Source organism: Pomacea canaliculata, linkage group LG4 (genome assembly GCF_003073045.1).
Source record: "Pomacea canaliculata isolate SZHN2017 linkage group LG4, ASM307304v1, whole genome shotgun sequence".
Lineage (NCBI taxonomy): Eukaryota > Metazoa > Mollusca > Gastropoda > Architaenioglossa > Ampullariidae > Pomacea > Pomacea canaliculata.
The window spans coordinates 12,562,048-12,581,179 of record NC_037593.1 but is presented as its reverse complement, the minus strand read 5'-3'; the positions used below and the strand labels follow the sequence as shown (position 1 = coordinate 12,581,179).

The 19,132-nt window shown below is 38.8% G+C and overlaps 2 protein-coding genes across 7 annotated transcripts; one reads left to right on the top strand and one right to left on the bottom strand.

Annotated features, from left to right (window-relative positions):
- Positions 1-539: 539 nt before the first annotated feature.
- Positions 540-12,239, bottom strand: LOC112562712 (stress response protein nst1-like). Of its 6 annotated transcripts, none has more exons than XM_025236136.1 (13): positions 12,179-12,239; positions 11,104-11,199; positions 9,684-9,736; positions 9,396-9,462; positions 8,994-9,043; positions 8,704-8,743; positions 8,312-8,411; positions 7,637-7,767; positions 6,957-7,207; positions 5,635-5,772; positions 3,452-3,625; positions 3,100-3,311; positions 540-2,615 (listed from the first exon to the last, which is right to left on the bottom strand). In XM_025236136.1, the coding sequence occupies exons 2-13, from the start codon at positions 11,171-11,173 to the stop codon at positions 1,223-1,225; spliced, it is 2,679 nt and encodes an 892-aa protein (XP_025091921.1). In that variant the 5' UTR covers positions 11,174-11,199; positions 12,179-12,239; the 3' UTR covers positions 540-1,222. The 6 variants fall into 6 exon arrangements, with proteins under 6 accessions (XP_025091921.1, XP_025091926.1, XP_025091923.1 ...); XM_025236141.1 differs by having other exon boundaries at positions 12,215-12,225; XM_025236138.1 differs by lacking the exon at positions 12,179-12,239 and adding an exon at positions 11,885-12,163.
- A 399-nt stretch (positions 12,240-12,638) lies between these two features.
- Positions 12,639-18,879, top strand: LOC112561292. The gene is made up of 11 exons (XM_025233686.1): positions 12,639-12,710; positions 13,593-13,912; positions 14,345-14,487; positions 14,820-14,924; positions 15,273-15,380; positions 15,794-15,926; positions 16,464-16,542; positions 16,901-17,023; positions 17,136-17,393; positions 17,568-17,729; positions 18,082-18,879. Exons 2-11 carry the CDS (start codon positions 13,611-13,613, stop codon positions 18,358-18,360), a joined length of 1,692 nt encoding a protein of 563 aa, XP_025089471.1. The 5' UTR covers positions 12,639-12,710; positions 13,593-13,610; the 3' UTR covers positions 18,361-18,879.
- The last annotated feature ends 253 nt before the right edge of the window (positions 18,880-19,132 follow it).

Sequence of the window (19,132 nt, the reverse complement as noted above, 5' to 3'; positions counted from 1 at the left end):
GTTGTATTGTCTCACCGACAATCTTCCTGATCGTCACAGACTGGATCATGAGAACAACCTCTAACAGCAACACGGGAATTCAGTGGACCTTTGTCAGGCAACTTGAGGATCTCGACTTTGTGGATGTCATCAGCCTGTTGTCCCACAAGCAACAACATGCACAGACAAAGCTCACTTGGCTCTCAGAAGAAGCACCGATGACTGGCCTGACCATCAACATCAAGAAGACGGAGGTAATGCGGGTCAACAACAAGCAAGAAGCCCCACTCCAACTACATGGGGAATGTCTGTAATTACATTGCCAGCTTAGTCAACAAAGATGGAGGTACAGATGAAGATGTAAGAAGCCGAATACGCAAAGCCAGGCTTGCATTCCACACCCTACAACCTATCTGGAACTCCAAGACTTTATCTTTACACACCAAGATCCACATCTTTAACACAAATGTAAAGTCAGTCCTTCTGTATGGATGCCATCACTAACAAGATACAGACATTCGTCAACAGAGACCCAGACAGACATGGAGGAGGTCAGTCCACAGAGAGGCGGAGACAGCTGGCATGACATAGTCCCAACTGGAAAGGGATGCATAGAACTGGGTCCGATGGCGGGGTGTGATTGCAGCCCTATGCTCCACTGGGGGCGAATAGGAACAAGAAGAATAGCCACAGGCAAATTAAGCCATTAAAAGTTATGTCAGCCAAAAGTAACCAAACAAGAACATGGTTAGACTTTATGGTGCTAATGATAATCAGCTGTCTTTTTTTTTAAAAGAAGAGGGCTTCTCTTCCTTTTTTTTTTTTTAAAGAATGAGATCACAGTCTGTGTCAAAGACCCTAATGAGTTGAGACAGCTAACCCAACAACAGCAAAAAAAAAAAATAAAACACAACCAGATTACAGATTCACACTGCAATGCAGTCTGAGCATAATGGCTCCTGCTTTTTCAGAGCTTCTACTTAAAAATGCCATGACTGATGCCGAAAGTCTAAAAAACAAAAAAATTAACTCAAATACTGAGACTGTTGGTACATGGACACTCATGCATGGAAGTTCACACACACACTCTCTCTCTCTTGTGCATGTGTGAAAAACACACACACTCACCTTCATTTATGTCTCACTCTGACATCTCTGTCACACAAGTACACTTTCTGCTGCAAATCACACCCACAAATCATAAGCTGTATGTCTTTGCAAAGTCGGATCTCTTCAGCAAGTCTCAGTCGTCTATGTCATCAAGCCCATGGCTGCTGCTGAAAACGTCACTACCATTGCCTCCACTGCCTTTGTAGGCCTGGTGTAAACTAGTAGCAGGTTGAGGCCTACTGTCAAATGGAGGCACACTCCCACGCTGAGGCATCTGGCCTTGTGCTGGCCGATGCACGGTCCACTGTGAAGAAGCCTGTTGGGAGGGAGACACAAACTGTGGGCCTGGTGGCCCTGGCTGAAAGGGAGGCCCCCCAATATGTGACATGTGCACAAAAGATGGGGCTGCAAGTATTGTTTGACTGGAACTAGGTGCACGCTGAGAGACAGCAGGTTGTGATACAAAAGGCTGAGGTGTTACTGGCCTCTGAGTGAAGATTGGTTGATGCACGAAAGGTGAAAATCCTGGTAAATTCTGCTGATTAAAGCCAGGGGGCAATCCAGGAGTGGGGAAGGGCAGCAGAGGTGGCGTACCACTAACAGCTGAGTGCACGGCAGGGCGGTTTAGAGGAGGACGCATTCCTGCTGAAAAATGAGGCTTGGAGGGCAGCTGGTGAAAGTCAGATCCATCACTGCTGATGCTAGAGGATCTCTCCACAACTTTCTCAAGTCTGCTGCCATTGAAAATACCATGGTCTCTCTTTTCTGGCAATGAAGCTTTCACATCTCCTGTTGTTGGTCTGGTGGGGTTATTGTGTTTCCCTTCCATATGCATCCTGTCATCTCCTCCATGGAGCAAATTATTTTTCTGGGTGTCATTAAGACCTACATTTTCTCTGCCTCTTCCCCTGAGACTGTCTGAAGCAAAGCCATTGTGAACAACTTTGCCAGCAGAGTGAGGACCATTAGGTTGGTTGACTGCACCGGCTTGCTGCATGGAACCTGCATTGATTGATGCTTGTGCACCAGGAACACCACCATGTTTGCCAGGAGGGCCACTCAAGCCCCCACCAAAGGTTGGCTGAGGTACGTTGGGATCATTAAGTCTGAATGGCACTGGGTCTGTGAGCTGGTTCACTCTCCTGTAATCTTGCATGGAAGCATCTGTTTGTTTGTGGAAGGTCTGCTGAGGGCTCTCTGGTGGGCCCCTGGCAGAGGCAGCACTGAACAATTCATGGTTATCAGAATGACTTTTTTGGTCATTGTCAGGTTGTGAACTCTTCCCAGCCCGATGTTGCTCCTCCCACCGCTCACTCATTTGCATTTGCTCCTCCCAGGTCTGGGAGCTAGGTTCCATTTTGGTTGGGTAGTTTCCTGTCTGAAAGGTTGGTCTGAATTGGAAACCTCTGTTTGGACCACCTCTTGGGAACCTAAAGTCTCTGCCACCTCTGAAAGCTCTGAAAGGCTGATTGAAAGATGACTGTCCGAAAGGCTGATTGTGGGATGGCGGTCCAGTAAAGACTGGTCTAAAAAAAATGGCAAAAAAAAACAAATAACAGCATAGTAAAAAGATGTTTGGTTGCTGGTGGTTAATGCTGTTTTTGTATTGGAGGCTATATTGAGATGAGGGATAGCAAAAGGTAAAGAATTAAAAGCAACTTTAAAAATGACAACTTCCAAATATACACACACACACTTTCTCTCTGTGTGTGCGAATGTATGCCTGACAATATCTTTTTGGTGACAGAATCAATTGTATTTCATATTCTTGGCCTAGCAGTGTGAAGTGTGGACAGCCTGGCTATATGCTGGGATTCTACGCTATACAAGCATCCTCATTACTATTATTTACAGAGTTCATTAAGTCATCATATTCTACGTTCACTTCAGACACTTCTTGTGTCATGGAAGATGGCAGAAAAATTTATATTAAAAAAAAAATTCATTTAACACTCGTGCTGAAAATTTACACTGATAAAAACAGCGTAATATATAAGAAAATATGGCTACCTTTCGCTCCTTTGTTCACACTGACTGTCATACTCTGGACTGGTGTAAACAACTGTCCTTTTCTTGATGTTGCCCACTCCTTCTGAATCCCTTGTCAGAAAATCTCCAGAAGAATCCATGAACATGTTGGTGTCCAGCTCCGCCAGGAGGCGCTGTCTTTCCTTCTCCTCTTCTTCCTCCTTTTGCTTCCTGGCTTTCTCTTCTGCATGTTTCTGAAAATCATTTGATCTGGATATGATATGCATGTATGAGCCCAAAAGAAAAACTAGACTGTCTGCTCTGGTTCACAATATCATGCTAGCTGTACATTTGCTTTTCTCAGATACACATTTTTGCCTGTCACAGCTGCTACCTTTTCTTCCAGTTTCAAACGCTGCGCTTCTGCTGCAATCTCTTCCTCCTCCTGCTGCTTTCGGCGTTCGGCCTCAAGGCGCTCCTTCTCCTCGCGAGCTGCCTGTTTCCTGGCTTTGCGTTCTTGCTCCAGACGAAGATTCTCTTCCAGCTCTTTCCGAATCTTGATGGCTTCCTATGAGGCAGATGAAAGTTACATGATGATGATACCATGGCAAGATATAAATTATAAGAAAAGAAAAAGGATGTATGAGACTGGAACCATTTAGCTAAATTTGGAGTGAGCTCAGCAGACATCTGGTCAACCTCAAGTTACATCATGACAATGATGGAGCTGACAAGCAAATAGAAGACTAGGTCTGCAATAAATTGGACTTTTGTAACAAACCTCATGACTAAAGCCTCTATGAACTTGCAGTTCACCCCTACAGAACAAACCACAGATAATCCAGATTTTAGAAGTGACAACAGTCAAAAGTAATTTACAGAAGGTGCATGTTCTGATGCATTGGTATCTATCACTACTACTGCTGCTAACTAAAAGCCAGTCACTGAACTTAAACCCCGAGTTATTTTTATTGAATTAGAGCTGTAGTATTGTGAAAGTCATGTGACTATGATGCAGCCTACCACATATTGCATTATGCCATGACATGCAAAGGTATTTAAGAGGCTTCAGATAATAAAATCTTAAATCTCCATGATAGGTGTTATGACTAAATGAAATATTCAACAAAGCAATTAATGTAGGTTATTGGTCAGCATGTTAATGTCACTATGGTGATATGGATAGCTACAAGGCTGATAATCATTCTGATTCACTGGCACATAGAGAGAGGTAGTTTAGAACAGGTCAGCAGAAGCTCCCCAAGAAAACACCAGCATTCAGAGGGATCTCTGAATGCAGCAATAATGAAGAATGGGAGGAATTTACTGTGTTACTGTAGGGTAGTCAATCAAGAGTGAATCAAGGTGACCTACCAAGATAGGCCTCTGGTTAAATCAGCATCTAGGTCTATACTACATACCCCATAATACCCTTATTCCAAATCCTGTTTTCCAGTCCCTGTTCTGTGTTCTTTATTCATACTATAGTTCCTGTTCGTCTGTTAATCTTCATCGACTACCTCATCTTACATACAAAACTGTCATCAACAGAATCAGCCAGAACTGAATGCTCGACAACAACCTCTATCCTACATCACTGGACTCCGCCAGTTCAAGCTATCACTGCCCCAATGCCTTTAGAGAACTTATACCACTGCAGCAGGGAGCTATCATTTAGTTAATTAGTTGACTAGTTTGACAACAAATGAGGTAACTGTTGGTCAGCCTTAAAAAGGAGGACTGGGTATTTAGTGTAAGCATGGTCACATATTCATGTCCACATGCAGACTGCAGCCAACCATATAAAATTCCCTGTCAAAAAATTACAAAGAACAGAATCAGCATGGGTTTCATCATGTCGCAGTGTAGCATGTCACAAGGGCAGTGGACAATATCAACTTTAAACATCTAACTACACACTCACACCATCTACACTGTTTTAAAAGCTAGTGCTGCACTGTTGTCTGTCTCCTTTAAGCATAACATCCCAACCAGTGGTGCACAGGGAACAACAGTAATTTTCAAAACTTTGCTTTTGTGACATGCACATGTGATGTCCATAGGCAGACTACACACATTACACTTTTGTTAGTAACTCTTTGACACTAATTGTGACTGTCACCTTGGCTTGCAATTTTATGTAAAGAGTGGATTCTGAATGATAATTGGGCTTAATGCTGCATATAGGGTCTAATGAGGCCATCCTGACATGTTCAGCTATTTTCACATAAAATTCTTAGCCCAGGTAACATTCAGGGTTAATGCCAAGGAGGTTAAAATCCCAAGAAGCCAAGATGAAGCAACACAACTATTATAGAGTTACAGTGTGGCACAACATCAACACACAGCAGTTTTAATTTTGAAACAAAGTAATAACCCCATGCAGACACCTTGCCAGTGATGAGCTACAGCAAAAGTAGATGAAGCCATGATAAACAAGACAGCAGAACAAACTGAAAGACAATGGTTTCCTTTTGAAAGAACTGATTCTGTTTATTATGTGAGCAAGGGAGGAAACAGGTGAGGGGTAAGGGATATGGCATGGAAGCAAAAAAAGGTACTTGTACATTTGCTAACCTCCTCCCGTTTTCTCTGCTCCTCTCTGATCTGCTGTTTGGACTTCTTTGGTGGCAGGCGTGGTGGCTGTAATGGCTGAGGCTGACCAGCACCGGTATTTTTGGTGCTGGACTTTGACACCTCGGCATTTGTATCAGCCTGAGACGACAGGAGGTCATTCAGCACACGTGTGCAGTAGGCTCACCTTTGCTATTTCATTCTCAGTTGTGTGACTAGTTTGTGCAGTGGATAATTTTCACTTGCAGTTTATTTTCTTTTGCACACTGACTTGATCGTAATATCATATAAGAAATAAATTTCAAGGTAGGAAACACTGTAAAGAACTTATTTCTGCTTTTGAATGCACCTTCTCATTCCCTAGAATGGTTGATAGATTTTGACCAAAAAAAAAAAAAAAAAAAAAAAAAAAAACCAACAACCAAAAAACAAAAAACAAAACCCAAAGAAAACAAACCTAAAATATAAAAAAAATTGCAAGTCCAGTTGTTGGTCAGAGGCACAAAAAGCCTAGGGTCTTCTGCTATTGGCAGAACTGAATTAAAAGCTTTTTCCTCCTCTTATACGCCTGAAGTGAAATAATATATCTGTCATTTATAAATGTATCACAGGTCTCTGTTCTAAACAGATATGTGTGAGCATTCACTTAACCATGGCGTGCACATTACAAAGCTCAGTCACCAGGCAGCTACGCATAAAGGTAAACTAGAAACTTCACTGTAATATACAAATTGACATACACAAACTTGTCATACTACTGAGATTGAAATTTTCTGAATGGTAGTCTCATCATCAAGTGAAACAAACAAAACTGCAATTACCCTGTAATACAGAAAGCCTTATCCATCACTTTAAACAACAGTTGTACAATATATAACACTTGAGTTATCTGTATCAAACACTAATACCCATCAAGACCCACTCATCACATGACACATTATCCATTACACAACACATAAAGCTTTACCCATGTGACACATTGTGCAATACAAACCAGTTTTGATAAGTTCAACCACATTTCTATGAAAATTTCAAGTTTTTTTTAGGGAAAACAAGGGATCTAAATTTTTCACCTGCTCACTGCCACATCTTAGTGTCTGACTCAACACTGCTCACTGACATGATTGAAATATTTAAGAACTGTCCTATCACATACAACTTATCGGAGCAAATTAAGACCTGATCATATTTAAACCATATTTCACCAAAATGAGCTATGTAACTATGTAACTAAATCTTAGTCATTTCACTGTAACAACACTTAACACCCCAGTTATATCAGTGAGACCTGCACCCTTAAACCTTCAATGCAAGGAAGACTTTACCTGGCTATTATCACGAACAATAGAAGGTTGTCCACTCTTGGCCTCTTCTGCTTGTAGCACCTCACTAGCTGCGGAATCTGCAGATACTGGATTGTCTTTGTTTGATGCCAGACAGCCCTGTCTTCCCGCATCTGGCTTTTCAGAGTTGTCATCTTTTGCTTGATCTGTCTGTGCTGCTGCTGTGATGGGATTTTCTCTGCAGCTAGAGTCTGATGAAGTTTGTACTTTTTCCTTTTGTGTTTTTGCAGCAGCTGAAATTAAGCAGACACATTTAACAGGAATGGTGAAGTTATTAAGCCAAAAAAGAATGTGTTCCTTACTATCACCCCCCACACCCTCCAAAAAGAAAAAAAAAACCTTGTGGTTAAATCCACTTTCCTTAGATACTCTTAAAAAAAAAATTTAAAAGCACCAAAGCAATTAAAGGATACCGAAGTGTCACAAGCCACTCTTCCAGTTGTCAGTTCGACTACTGAGACAGAAATTCTGGCTTATAACCCACTCTGTTATATATAATTAGCAGCTGACATATGCTTCACCACAGAGTTTGTGGTTCTCATAGGAATGAGGAAGACACAACCCTACCCTAACTTACCTGTCAATAATGTTAAAACAGGAACTGCAACAGATCACAATACAGAAGAGGAAAAGTAAAACACACACAGAAAACCACTCTTTACCACTTTTCTCCTCCCTCTTCTTCTGCTTGGCACGCTTCTTTTTCTGCCGTTTCGATTCACTTTTCCGACTTTTAGCACTCGTAGATTTCTGAGCTGAGGAAGCATCACTTGTTGGTTTATAATTGCTTGCCCTAAATTTGTGAGATGGTACAGATCACAAACCCATAAAGCTTCTTTCAAAACCAAATTTCATGTACTAATGTTGTAAAAGAAACGAGAACACAAAAAAACCCAACCAAAACACAAGCAGCCCGACAGAACAAGAAAAGAATTATAGTTTTTAATTTAGAATTAGTCTCTCATAAAGTCATTATTAGCTGAAACACTTTAACTCATCCAATATGGGTGAAATCAGCACAATTGAACATTTTGTACAATGTGTTTCAATATTTATACCTATTAATCTACAATTAAAAACAACCATCAGTGACATACCAGAGCATTTTTTAAACATTTACACATGATCTTTAAGAAATATAGTTTTTGTTTTCTTGTATTACATTCAAATGAATGATGGTAACTGCTTCCCACTAAAATAAATTTTTACTTCCTAACATAGTCAACCTCTTTTTTATCGAATAATACATTTTGTGATTTTGTTCTTTCATTGCTATACATTTGTCAGGAGGCAATTAATGTGTGTGAAATACAGCTAAAAATGTCCATGCCATTTACTTGTATTCGTCATCTGGTGTATCATACTCCTCATCTGAAGACGTATCATAATCGTCATACATGAAAAAGTGAGGATAGGTTGGGCGCTTCCCAGCATAGCCTGGAAAACAGTAAACCAACTGATAATACCTGTTAGAAAATATTGCCACTTCTGCAGATTCATCTTAAAAGCTCTGGCATGAGTTTTGTATTCACCATGGCTATTTCAGCTGCTAACCCACTGTGACAACTACCAATAAATGTTTCACTAGGAAGTGAAACAAATGAAGACATGGATGGAGCCAAATGTCACACATTTATGGAAATGTTATATAATTTTCTACTCTACAAGATCCACATTCAAAGATGTTTTCAAAATACATGTAGTAGTATCAATTTTTACAAAGACTTACTTTGAAACAACCAAGGAAAGAGTCGCATGAGAAAAAAGATCTGCAAACCGAAAAATAAAGGAAGATAAAATCAAACAATGCTGAGGCAACAGATTTGCAAACAAGTATGACTAATTAGGTGTGCTACTTGTACATTCATGCTAGCTCATGTTCCTGTCCATTAAAAAAATTATTTCTATAATTTTTTTGTAAAGGTATGATGCACTTAATGTTTGTCACTTAATATCTTAAACCGATCTTGCGCCAACATTAAGTGGTTGATCATAGCTGTGCTTATGCTGTCTACTTACAGGAATACCATCATCATCGTCTTCACTGTGGTGGTCCAAAATTTCAGGACCTGCATGAAAATGCTTCATCTTGTAGCAATATCTTATAAAATGTTATTTCTTAAAACACAGACTTATGATGTATCAGACTGGGTTTATAATGTCACCTGATAAATTCTCTTTCTCATCTACTTATATACTCCACATCTGCTGCCAGTTTGAAAACATGTATTAACTGATGAACTGCAACTACCAACTGCTTCTGTCCTTTACATCAAAGAAATAAGTACCTTTATTATATCTGGCCTTCAAATAATGTGTAGGTCAGTTTTGAGGGACACTTTTTTGGTTGTGTGGGTGTGTATGGAGGCTTGTGCATGCATGCCTTACTTATGAGTGCACAAGAATGTACAAGTTTCTGACCTTCCTGTAGGTACTTGTATGCATACTGTATTTCTTGGAATTGCTCTGTTGCATCTTCACTTTTGTTCTGAAAAAAAATGCATAAATACATATAGAATGCAGGTAATCTATGAAAAATTAACAATATACAGTTCTTTGCAATGTTAGCAACTATATAGGCACACATTTTTACAAAACATATCTTTCCTAAAAGAATTCCACAGAAAAGAGCAAGAAAAAAGATACAGTTAAAACACATTTGCAAGAAAGATGTTCATCAAGCACTCACCAAACATTAGTAACACTAACCTTATCTGGGTGGTATTTCAAAGCCAAAGTCTTGTATTTCTTTTTAATCTCATCTGAAATAAGAATGGAAAATAATCATAAACAATTTACAAGGGATGAAAACACTTCTGAGATAAAACTGCAAATTATTTAATAATAGTTTTAAAAACAGTTAATTATATCAAGATATGAGTAATAATAATATGAACTATAACTTAAAACTAATAAAATATGTAAAAAAAAATTCCTCCTTAAAAGGAAAAATGAAACTGAATTCTCATTCTTCAAGACGTACCAGATGACATGACCATAGCTGTCTGGGGGCTGTTGTTCACCTGACCAGTGAAGCACCCAGCAAGCAGGAAGGTGCTTGCTCACTGTCAGGGAGGCAACTTTTGATGGTTAAAGAGCAAATGTAACCTATTACCTCCTATGACCATGTCATCTGGTAAGGTCAAAGAAGAAAGTAAGCAGTATTATTCAGAAGCAATATTTAGAGGATGTTTTCAAAATAGAATGCAGTGTTAATACACAACAAATTTACTTTTAAAAACTCCTGCCTTATTATGAACATGCAAAACATGGCATGTCAATACTTTCATTGTCTCTTATAAAATTTTATCCCCTTATTATTGTGCACAAATGTAAAAAAGAAAGTGGTGTATGTGTGTGTGTTGATCTACATACAAATGGACAGCTCCCTATGTCTCCCTGAACAGCAAGAGGGGGAAAATTGGTGTTTTATGCTGAGCCAGCAAATAAGGCTATATCATGGTAAAGCAGCCAGCCCTGTAAACATATGCCCCATGCAGTGAAAGAACATTGTGCCGAAGATGAGATCTGAGCCCAGTGCAGCTAATCACTGTATTGGTGACAGGCACTAAATGTTCAGCCACTAGAGCACTCCCCCATACAGCAGCAGCCTAGAGCTGATTGTGAGCAACAAGTTTTGTGGGCTTGATTGAGTGAGCAGTTGTGGATGTCTGGGTCAACTGGGTGGGAGTTTGCTGCACCACGTGGTATCAAAAAGTACATCTTTGACCTTGGTTGCCAGTGCTCTATTTGGCTACCTACCTTCCCATGCACAAGCATGCATGTGTGTGTACACATGTATCTTATGCTCTTTACAAGCTTGAAAAACATGGAAATAAATGATTTGAAAAAAAGGAGGAGGAAGAAAATGAGTAGACTTACACCTTGGTCAATAAAAATGTGACAGCAAAGACACATGTAATTATCATGTTCCATTATTTGTATGTGAATGTTCGTGCAGATGGTATATGGATTGAGTCATATACATCAAGCACTCAACAGCCATGATTATAATGGATGAGAGTTTTGCCCCTGATTTATGTGATATTTTGATAGGTAATGGCCAGAGAACATGGATTTGTCTCTGCAGTACACTGACTCATAACAGAGAACTAAGAATGGCACTCACCTTCTGTTGCTGTTGGATTAAGGTCAAGGATTTCGAGACACCTCATTCTTTCACGAATGTGGTCAGCCATGCTGCGAAACTATGGCACCAAATCAGCTGCAATATTAAGTTGAATGAGTTGCTCCTTCTTCAAAGATTCAGAAGGTGCACATGCATGCATGAGCATATGCATGCACACACACATGTATGCAGACCCTTACCACAAAACAAGTTCTATACATCACACAGGTAAAATGGAGGGTGAGCATATCTGAGATTGAAAACCCACACTAAATGGCATTCTCCACACCATGACAGAGACAAACATTCAAATGTTTGATCTGGATATGCTTGCAAAATACAATATGCAATGTATAGACCTGAGGGGTTTTACAACAATTAACAAAATATTAAAGAATATGCTATTCATCAAATAATATTACATTAAACAGAATGCACGCACTTTAAAGAACATAAGCACTATATACACTCATAGTTATTAGCATGCTAGGGTGACCATTACACACCGCTTAACAAACTTTCTAAAAACTATCTTATAAAGTGATTTTTCCCCTTAATTACACTCAATAAATGATAACTTTTCTACACATTTTTCAAAACAGTATTTTACAACACTGAAAGCTACCGGACGGTAACAGTCAATACAACTGGTGTTTCCTAGCTAGAGAATAGTTACTACCAGTAGGTCACGTCTGTGACGACGAGTAAACGCCCAAGAACTATCGATCTTTATTGGAAAAAATCTCTCGTTGATGCTACATGCTCTAAAATTCTGCGCTACCTCTGGAAAAATACCTGTCTGTTGTATTAAGTTACTTTCTGTTTCACTTCCTCGACAACTGTACTATTCAGCTGGCCAGTGAACTGCAGAGAACATTGCTACTCAGCGATGGGCACGGGCCAACGCCTTATACACTGATAGTAAAGCTGAGTACAGTTCGAAAATCTATGCTCAGCTTTAGCGGATTACACTTTCACCACTAGCTGGAATCCCATTCAGATTATGGATCACGCCCCCCAAAATTATTAACATTCTCCAAACAAGAAAGACAATAATGTTAGTCACTTCGCTTACCCGTTACGCGTTTTTAAAAAAGTGAAAGTACAGTACCCCGACAGGAGCAGTTCTCAGAAATTTACGAAAATTATAATCGGAAAATATGTGGACGAAATATATTAAGAAATATTCGCCCAATAAATAAAACTTGTGAGAAGTCCCGAACTATATTGATATCTTGTATGCATTCATGAAAATGATATTTAATTGGTCAAAAGAAATTTCGAATTTATCCAATTCAAAATTTTGAGTGGATTCAATCTGTTTATGTTATTAATGTTATTGCGTTCTTTTTAAGTAGTAAAGGCTCAAAAAGTGGTATTATAAGGGATGTGAGCTTTATGACCACAGCTTTTTATATGTGGAAGGTCTTAAGGCAAAGTACAAGTTTTATACGGGGATGAGGATTGAAGCGCTTGCACTCAATTTCTCACATAAAAGTTGACCTCACAGACGTTCTGATCCCAAGTCAAGCGGCGCTACTCTCACCCACATCCGTGTGGAAAGGGCTAAGGGAGGTAACCTTGTCGGAAACCATGCAACAGAATCCGTAAGCCCAGTACTCAGTAGCAATCTTTTTCTTTCAGTTATCACCTTGCTTTAAGAAAACGTGAGATGTCCGTCAAAATAACACTTTATGAAGATCCTTTTATTACAAAAGAATAGACTTCTTTCGCTTACAAGGGGAAACATTTTCAAATGCAATGTCCCCGATTAATTAATGTTTATTATTATTATCTGACATAACAGAGCTTTATTATTTATTAAACATGACAAAGTGGATCTGGATAAGCAAAAGATATGTAGCAGTCTGAAAACTGTTACATCTATTTGCATCACACGTTTAGCCAAACTGCATCTTTTTCTTGGAGTGTATTTGGTTGTTTCACTCTTCTGAACAAAGGCTTTTTCTGTTAATAACCAACCATCGGCAGCTTTCGAATTTTAATAAAAATCAAAGCCGCATTTGTCGGAATCCACTTTTTAAAAAGTATATTCATAAGGCCCAGTTGTTTATTGAATTCTACAAGCTGTATTATGCAGGTACATAGGGGTTTTTGACGGCCGTTTTCCAACAGTGGGCGGTCCGGTGGCGTAACGGTTATAATGCCTTTCCCAAAACTGAGGGTTGGCTGTCCTGGGTTCAGCTCTCGTCTCGGGCACGTTATTTTTAAGTGTTTTCAGGGCTGAATGCCTTGCCGTGATATAGCCTTCGTTGCTGGTTCGGCGTAAAACACCTATTCCCCCCCACACACACACACTTCCAACAACAGTGTATTGTCCCACGGATAAAGTACCATGAATGGTGTGGCACATTACAAGTTAGCATGGTACCAATTTTTGGTAGCGCCATTATCACAGGCACATTTTATTATAACTAACTTTCATTTAATTTTTCATGTTGTACATATAACATGTTTTTCTTCCACAGAATGATTTTGACAACAGAATGTTCAAAGCCTTAGACTACGTCAATTATGACCAGCTGCAGGTTAATGCTCGAAAAGCTTCAGATGTGGGACAAGAGAGGTTGCCAACAAATCTCCTGCGCTCAGCAAGCTTGCAAGAACTTTGCTGTGATGCTATCAATGACAGTGCAGATATAAGCCTAGGATGCCAGGATATTCTTGTCTCAGCAGTAAAGGTGTTACCTCAGCACCTGTTACCCATGCTCTTGCGAGTTGCCATTGACAACCATCAGTGTACTGCAGTCAGCACCATCATTTCATGTTGGCCTCATCACACACTTAGGTGAGCAGACGTGAGCAGGAAAAAGTGTTTGGGTGTGCACGCATGTGTGTGTGTGTTCATGAATGCATGCATATACACGCATATGCTTATGTGGATCCATACTCTCATACATGTCCCATCACAAATGAATAGATGTCTATATGAATAGATGTTTAAAGTGTGTTTCTGTGTGTGTGTGCACAATTTTGAGGCACTTTTATATGGTTACAGCCATGTTTAGTTACATTTTCTAATTAATAAACGTTGTTGTCATAAGACCTGTTTAAACAAGTAAAGAAGAAAACAAGAAGGACCCAAGTTCAAAGAAATAAATGTTAATTCTTTAAGGAATCTTAGCCAGATATAGGAATGGCAAAAGCACAACAGAGGTATATGTTGGTGCACCATACTTTTTATAGGTGGCATAATAAATTGTTTTCCTTTATTTTCCAGTTTTCGTGAAGTATTAGGTACGGCAAGATATGGTGATCTATTTCAAGATGAAATGGGATTTGACCTTGTTGTTTTTCGTGGCATCTTGACTCGAAAAAAATGCTGCAAGATGAGGTGTCTTGACTTTCAGGGATTCAAACTAAGTAAGTTCTGATTTTTTCCTAACGAATATGACTTGATCAGTTATTCAGAGGAAGAAGAGCAGTGTTAAAAAAGAAGTGAGTGTACATGTGAACATGCATATTTGCATGCACATTGTTAACGATACATGAAATTAGGATTATTTGGTGTTTTTTTTTTTTTTTGATTATTGTGATTATGTGTTGTGTTGTCTAATATTTTTGCCGTGATTTAGCCCTAGTTGCTGGCACAGCATTAAACACAACTAAACAAAGAAACAAACAATAGTCTAATATTTGCATCGTTCATTTTAATATTTTTTTTTAACCTTTGCATAAATTCTATCTGCTTTCAGACAGAACATTTTGCAAGCTTATTGTCCAGATGTGGCCGTTAATCTCACTTAAAAAACAACAGATGAACACCAAACGGCTAGCTACCATTATTGTGAAAAATGCAGGTGATATGCTTATGGCATGTAATTTAATGTTGAAAATAGCTTCTTATAATTCATACATGACTTCTTAAACACAATTTCTTGCCTTAATCAAAGACTGAAAAAAAAAACAACATTGATTATATTGCAAGTTATGAGTGCTGATTATATTATGCATGCAAGATGGAAGGTTTGGAAGTGATCCCTGGACAGATTTTAAGTCAGTAAACACATGATGGCCAAAGAACTGTAAACCTTTTACCCCTGTCCTGACCCCTAACCCCCACACCATAAAAAAAAAGAAAATTAGTTTTTATAAACACAATCTTTAGAATAGTAGACTGCACAGCAACACATGCTGCTGTGTTCTAGGTTTCGAAGATGACAAGGCATTCTCAGAAAATCTTCCAACACTGCTGAAGAACACTTTAGACAGCATATTGTCTCGATATAAGGACATTCACATAAACATACCTCGAGGTAAGCTTATTGATTGTCAGTTTTCACTTTAAACATCTACAGGGAGCAGCTTATTTATGTACTCTATGTAAAACAATTTGTTCAAAATTCAGACCTCTCCAAAGATATGTAAACATGTTTTTATTGTTTGTTTGTTTTTGTAAGTGACAGACTGCAGAATTTTCACTGGAGAGTAAGTTTTTGGATGAGAAAAGCTGATGTGAAATTGCAAGATGATCATTAACCTGTAGTGATACTTGCAAAAAAAAAAAAAAAAGTATGGCCAATTTATTTTATTAAAGTATCATCCAATATACATGTTTTCCAAAGTTCAGCCATTATACACATTGTCATAAATAGAGTGTTACTTGTCCACTGGCTTGTTAGTAACATCTGACACTGACAAGTAGAGTGTTACTTGTCTTCCTATGCAGGTAAAAAACTGATCATTAAGCTGGACACACTCTTCTTCACATCTGGTGACAATTTTTATCTGGATTACCTAGTCAGCAATTGCTTGAGGTCTATCACACCTGTGCAGATCAAGGTATCCAACATTCACATCAGGTGTGTTGATGTCAAGAAATTAATGAGACCCTTGCATTCCTTAAATATTCTTAAAAGCCTGTGGATGTAATTTTCTCTTTTAAGATCTCTTTGTATGACTTGATGGTTTGAATTCTGTGTATATGTATGTGTGCACATGTTTGTGCATGCCAGTTGGAAATACATTTTGCATTTTCCTGAAATAAGAGAGATACGCTTTGATGCTATATACTTTTTGCCACTGAAAAAAGAAAAAGCTTTACAACCTTCTTTCTCTCTAGTATAGTAGCAGTGTTCAGAGTGTGGTAGCTGTAGATATTTTTCATTCATGTTTACCTCCTTAATCTCTTAAATCAGACAAACCTATTCTCTGTAAGCTATTGGATGATTGCATAAGATACTGGGTGGATAAAATGTTGTCTTGAAATTTAGGTACATTTCCTGACTTCTCATAGTTGTTACAAGTTAATTCTGCTTGTGAATCTTTTGCATATTTTCATACTGTTTGGAACATAGCAAAGGTTGGTACTTTTTAAGTTGAAAATATTCTTTGCCCAGATCTGGTGCTTTCTCTTTCCCCTGTGAAATGTCAGAGTTATTCACACCTTTCATGGTAATCCATGGCCATGAGGCAGAAGTAAGCTGCATGTTCTTTTTTGCATTGTGTGTATTTTGCATAAGTAATTTAATATAGCATTACCATATGCATTTTGTTAAATTGTAATTTCCTATCATCTGTGTCAGCAGTGAGATAAAGAAAATACTGTGACATCAACATTATCAAAATATGACAATGGATGCTTCAAACATGTAAACATTAGATGATTTTAAAAAAAAGTGAGCAATTGTTTCAGTCCACACTGAATCATAATGATTTTTTTTTTTCTGGAGGGTGGATTTTTACAATTGAGTTGACAATGGATTTGAAATAAGTTGGTGATCGCCAATCAGGACCTTCCTCACACAAAAATTAACGTGAATTTTATGATTTGCAGACCCTAGAGGGTCTGTCACTGCGCCAACTGGAGGACAGCCTTTTCATGGTCTTGAGCAGCCAGCTAAAAAAGTTTACCAATCTGCGAGCACTGGACATCCAAGACTGCAGCATCTACCTACAGGTATAAGAGAGAGTGAATGTGTGCAAGTATATGTGCATACATATGTGTGTGCACTTGCATGCATTCATGGAACATACTCAGATATGTATTTTTTTTATACTTTATTTTGCAGGAAGGAAGAACTCGAAGCCGCACAGCCTCACGTTTACGAATAACAGAACTGTTCTCAAGTTTTTCCCGCCTAACTCGACTGGATCTTAGCTTCAACTACATTTTAGGTTGCCTTGGGGAGCTTCTTCACTCCCTCAGCTGCCCGCTTGAGTATCTGGCTCTCAGAGGATGCGACCTTGATGAGAGTGACCTCCAAGCTCTGGCCTCATCCAAGCATGCTGCTTCATTACGGGAGTTGAATCTTAGCAAGCTATGTCAGGTGAAGATAATTACTTTTTCAGGAAAGATTTTTCTATAGCTATAAATGCATTTAAATATATGCAATGGCAAACATAGATGGTACCAAAAAAAAACCGTGGTGCTTATATTCACACCAATACAGAAAAATGAAAAAGATGACGTGAAACATGGTTCACATTTTATTCTCCATCAGGTTGTCTTTTTCTACCAAGGACGAATACCTCCTAGTGCACTTGTCTCTATTCTACGGCATTTTCCTCTCTTGGCCATCTTAAACCTGTCACAGAATCATATTCCAAACTCACTCATATCAGAGTTGTGTTCAGTGCTTCGCTTTCATTTGCCAAAGCTGAAGGTATGTGTTTTCCATTTCCCACTTGAAGAAAGTTGATGACATTATTTCTTTGATTCTCTTGTCTTCCATCTTCCTTTTAATCATCTCTGGTAGAGGTTGTTGGTATGCAACTCTTGATATGATGTACACAACAATATGCTGCTGTAGAGTTTAGGAAATAATTTATATAAATTGATGTAAGAAAAAAAGCATTGTTTTTTTTTAATTAAATGTATGGGGCAAAATGTTGACTGCATAGTCAAATGAGATGTGAGGTGAAGGTGTTTTTGATCTAGGTAACCAACTGTGAGCCTTAGATCAAGCACATATTATATACAACTCATTTTCTAATGAAATATGGATTGTATTTTAGGTTTTGGACATATCAGCCAATGTCTTTCTCCCTGAGCATCAGATTGACATCACTGCAGCTTGTGCCAGCATCCCTTGCATGCAGAAACTACGTCTCACAACTGTGACCAGCTTTTTGCAGGAGTTTGGAGGTGTTGGCAGGGGTGGCGCAAAGGAGGCACCAAGCATTGTGCGAATCTTACAGACTTTGGAAGACCTTGGTCGTCAGGACTTGGTGGTGGAGACTGTGAATTTGTCACGTGCAATTTTTATCGATGTTGTGGATGAGTTTAATTTGTGATGCAGATGTTGTCGTGTGAGCATTTCTTCCAGAATGTGTTTGTGAAATCCAACATCCGGGGATGTAAAGATGTAGACATTTTGCTTTTGCCTGAAAAGGGATGTGCCATTGCTTTGACCAGCATCTGAATTTCTTATTGTGAGAAAGTTTTCCTGATTTTTTATACACGCATTCATTTGCAGGTATGTGCATTTGCACCTGTTGTTCATGGATGCATGTGTGTGAGAGAGAGAGTGAATGAATGATAGCAGAAAGGAAGTAGGACTTGTTGAGAAAATCAGGCGGAAAGATTTTATTCTTACAGATCATGAAGATTATGCTCTGCATGTCCTTTTGTTTAATGCTTCATACGACACTTTTAATATTCAAAGAGAGGGATGTTGACTGGACTAAGCTGACAGCATTATTAGCATTTGTCACATTGAGAAATTAACGCAATTATATGTTTTAGTGAGCAGCAGAAATTGCTTTGTTCAGTGTTTGAAGAATTTGTGATCAATGTAACCACATCAAAATACTGATACTTGCTCATCATTAATGTACTTTGTGAGATGTTCTCAGTGGCTGTGTCTACAGGCCATGTGGACAGGCAGTGCAGCTGCAGGTTACATCATCTTGCAAGTGGATGGAAAATTTTGGTATTTAAATTAGAAGAGCTCTCAACTGAAAGATCATAACCAACGATGGAACTATCTTTCGCCCTCCCTCTACCCCTTCTCCTAAGAGAAGAAATCAAAACCTCAAAACCCATCTCTTTAAGAAATATCATGCA

Bases quoted from the DNA above. Each gene is read 5' to 3' on its own strand.
- LOC112562712 (XM_025236136.1), bottom strand. From the start codon at position 11,173: ATGGCTGACCACATTCGTGAAAGAATGAGGTGTCTCGAAATCCTTGAC. The intron at 9,044-9,395 runs GTCAGAAACTTG...ATTTTCATGCAG, and splicing joins ATACAAGTACCTACAGGAAG to GTCCTGAAATTTTGGACCAC. The intron at 7,768-8,311 runs GTAAATGGCATG...TCACAAATTTAG, and splicing joins ACACCAGATGACGAATACAA to GGCAAGCAATTATAAACCAA.
- LOC112561292 (XM_025233686.1), top strand. From the start codon at position 13,611: ATGTTCAAAGCCTTAGACTACGTCAATTATGACCAGCTGCAGGTTAAT. The intron at 14,488-14,819 runs GTAAGTTCTGAT...ATCTGCTTTCAG, and splicing joins CTTTCAGGGATTCAAACTAA to ACAGAACATTTTGCAAGCTT. The intron at 17,394-17,567 runs GTGAAGATAATT...ATTCTCCATCAG, and splicing joins ATCTTAGCAAGCTATGTCAG to GTTGTCTTTTTCTACCAAGG.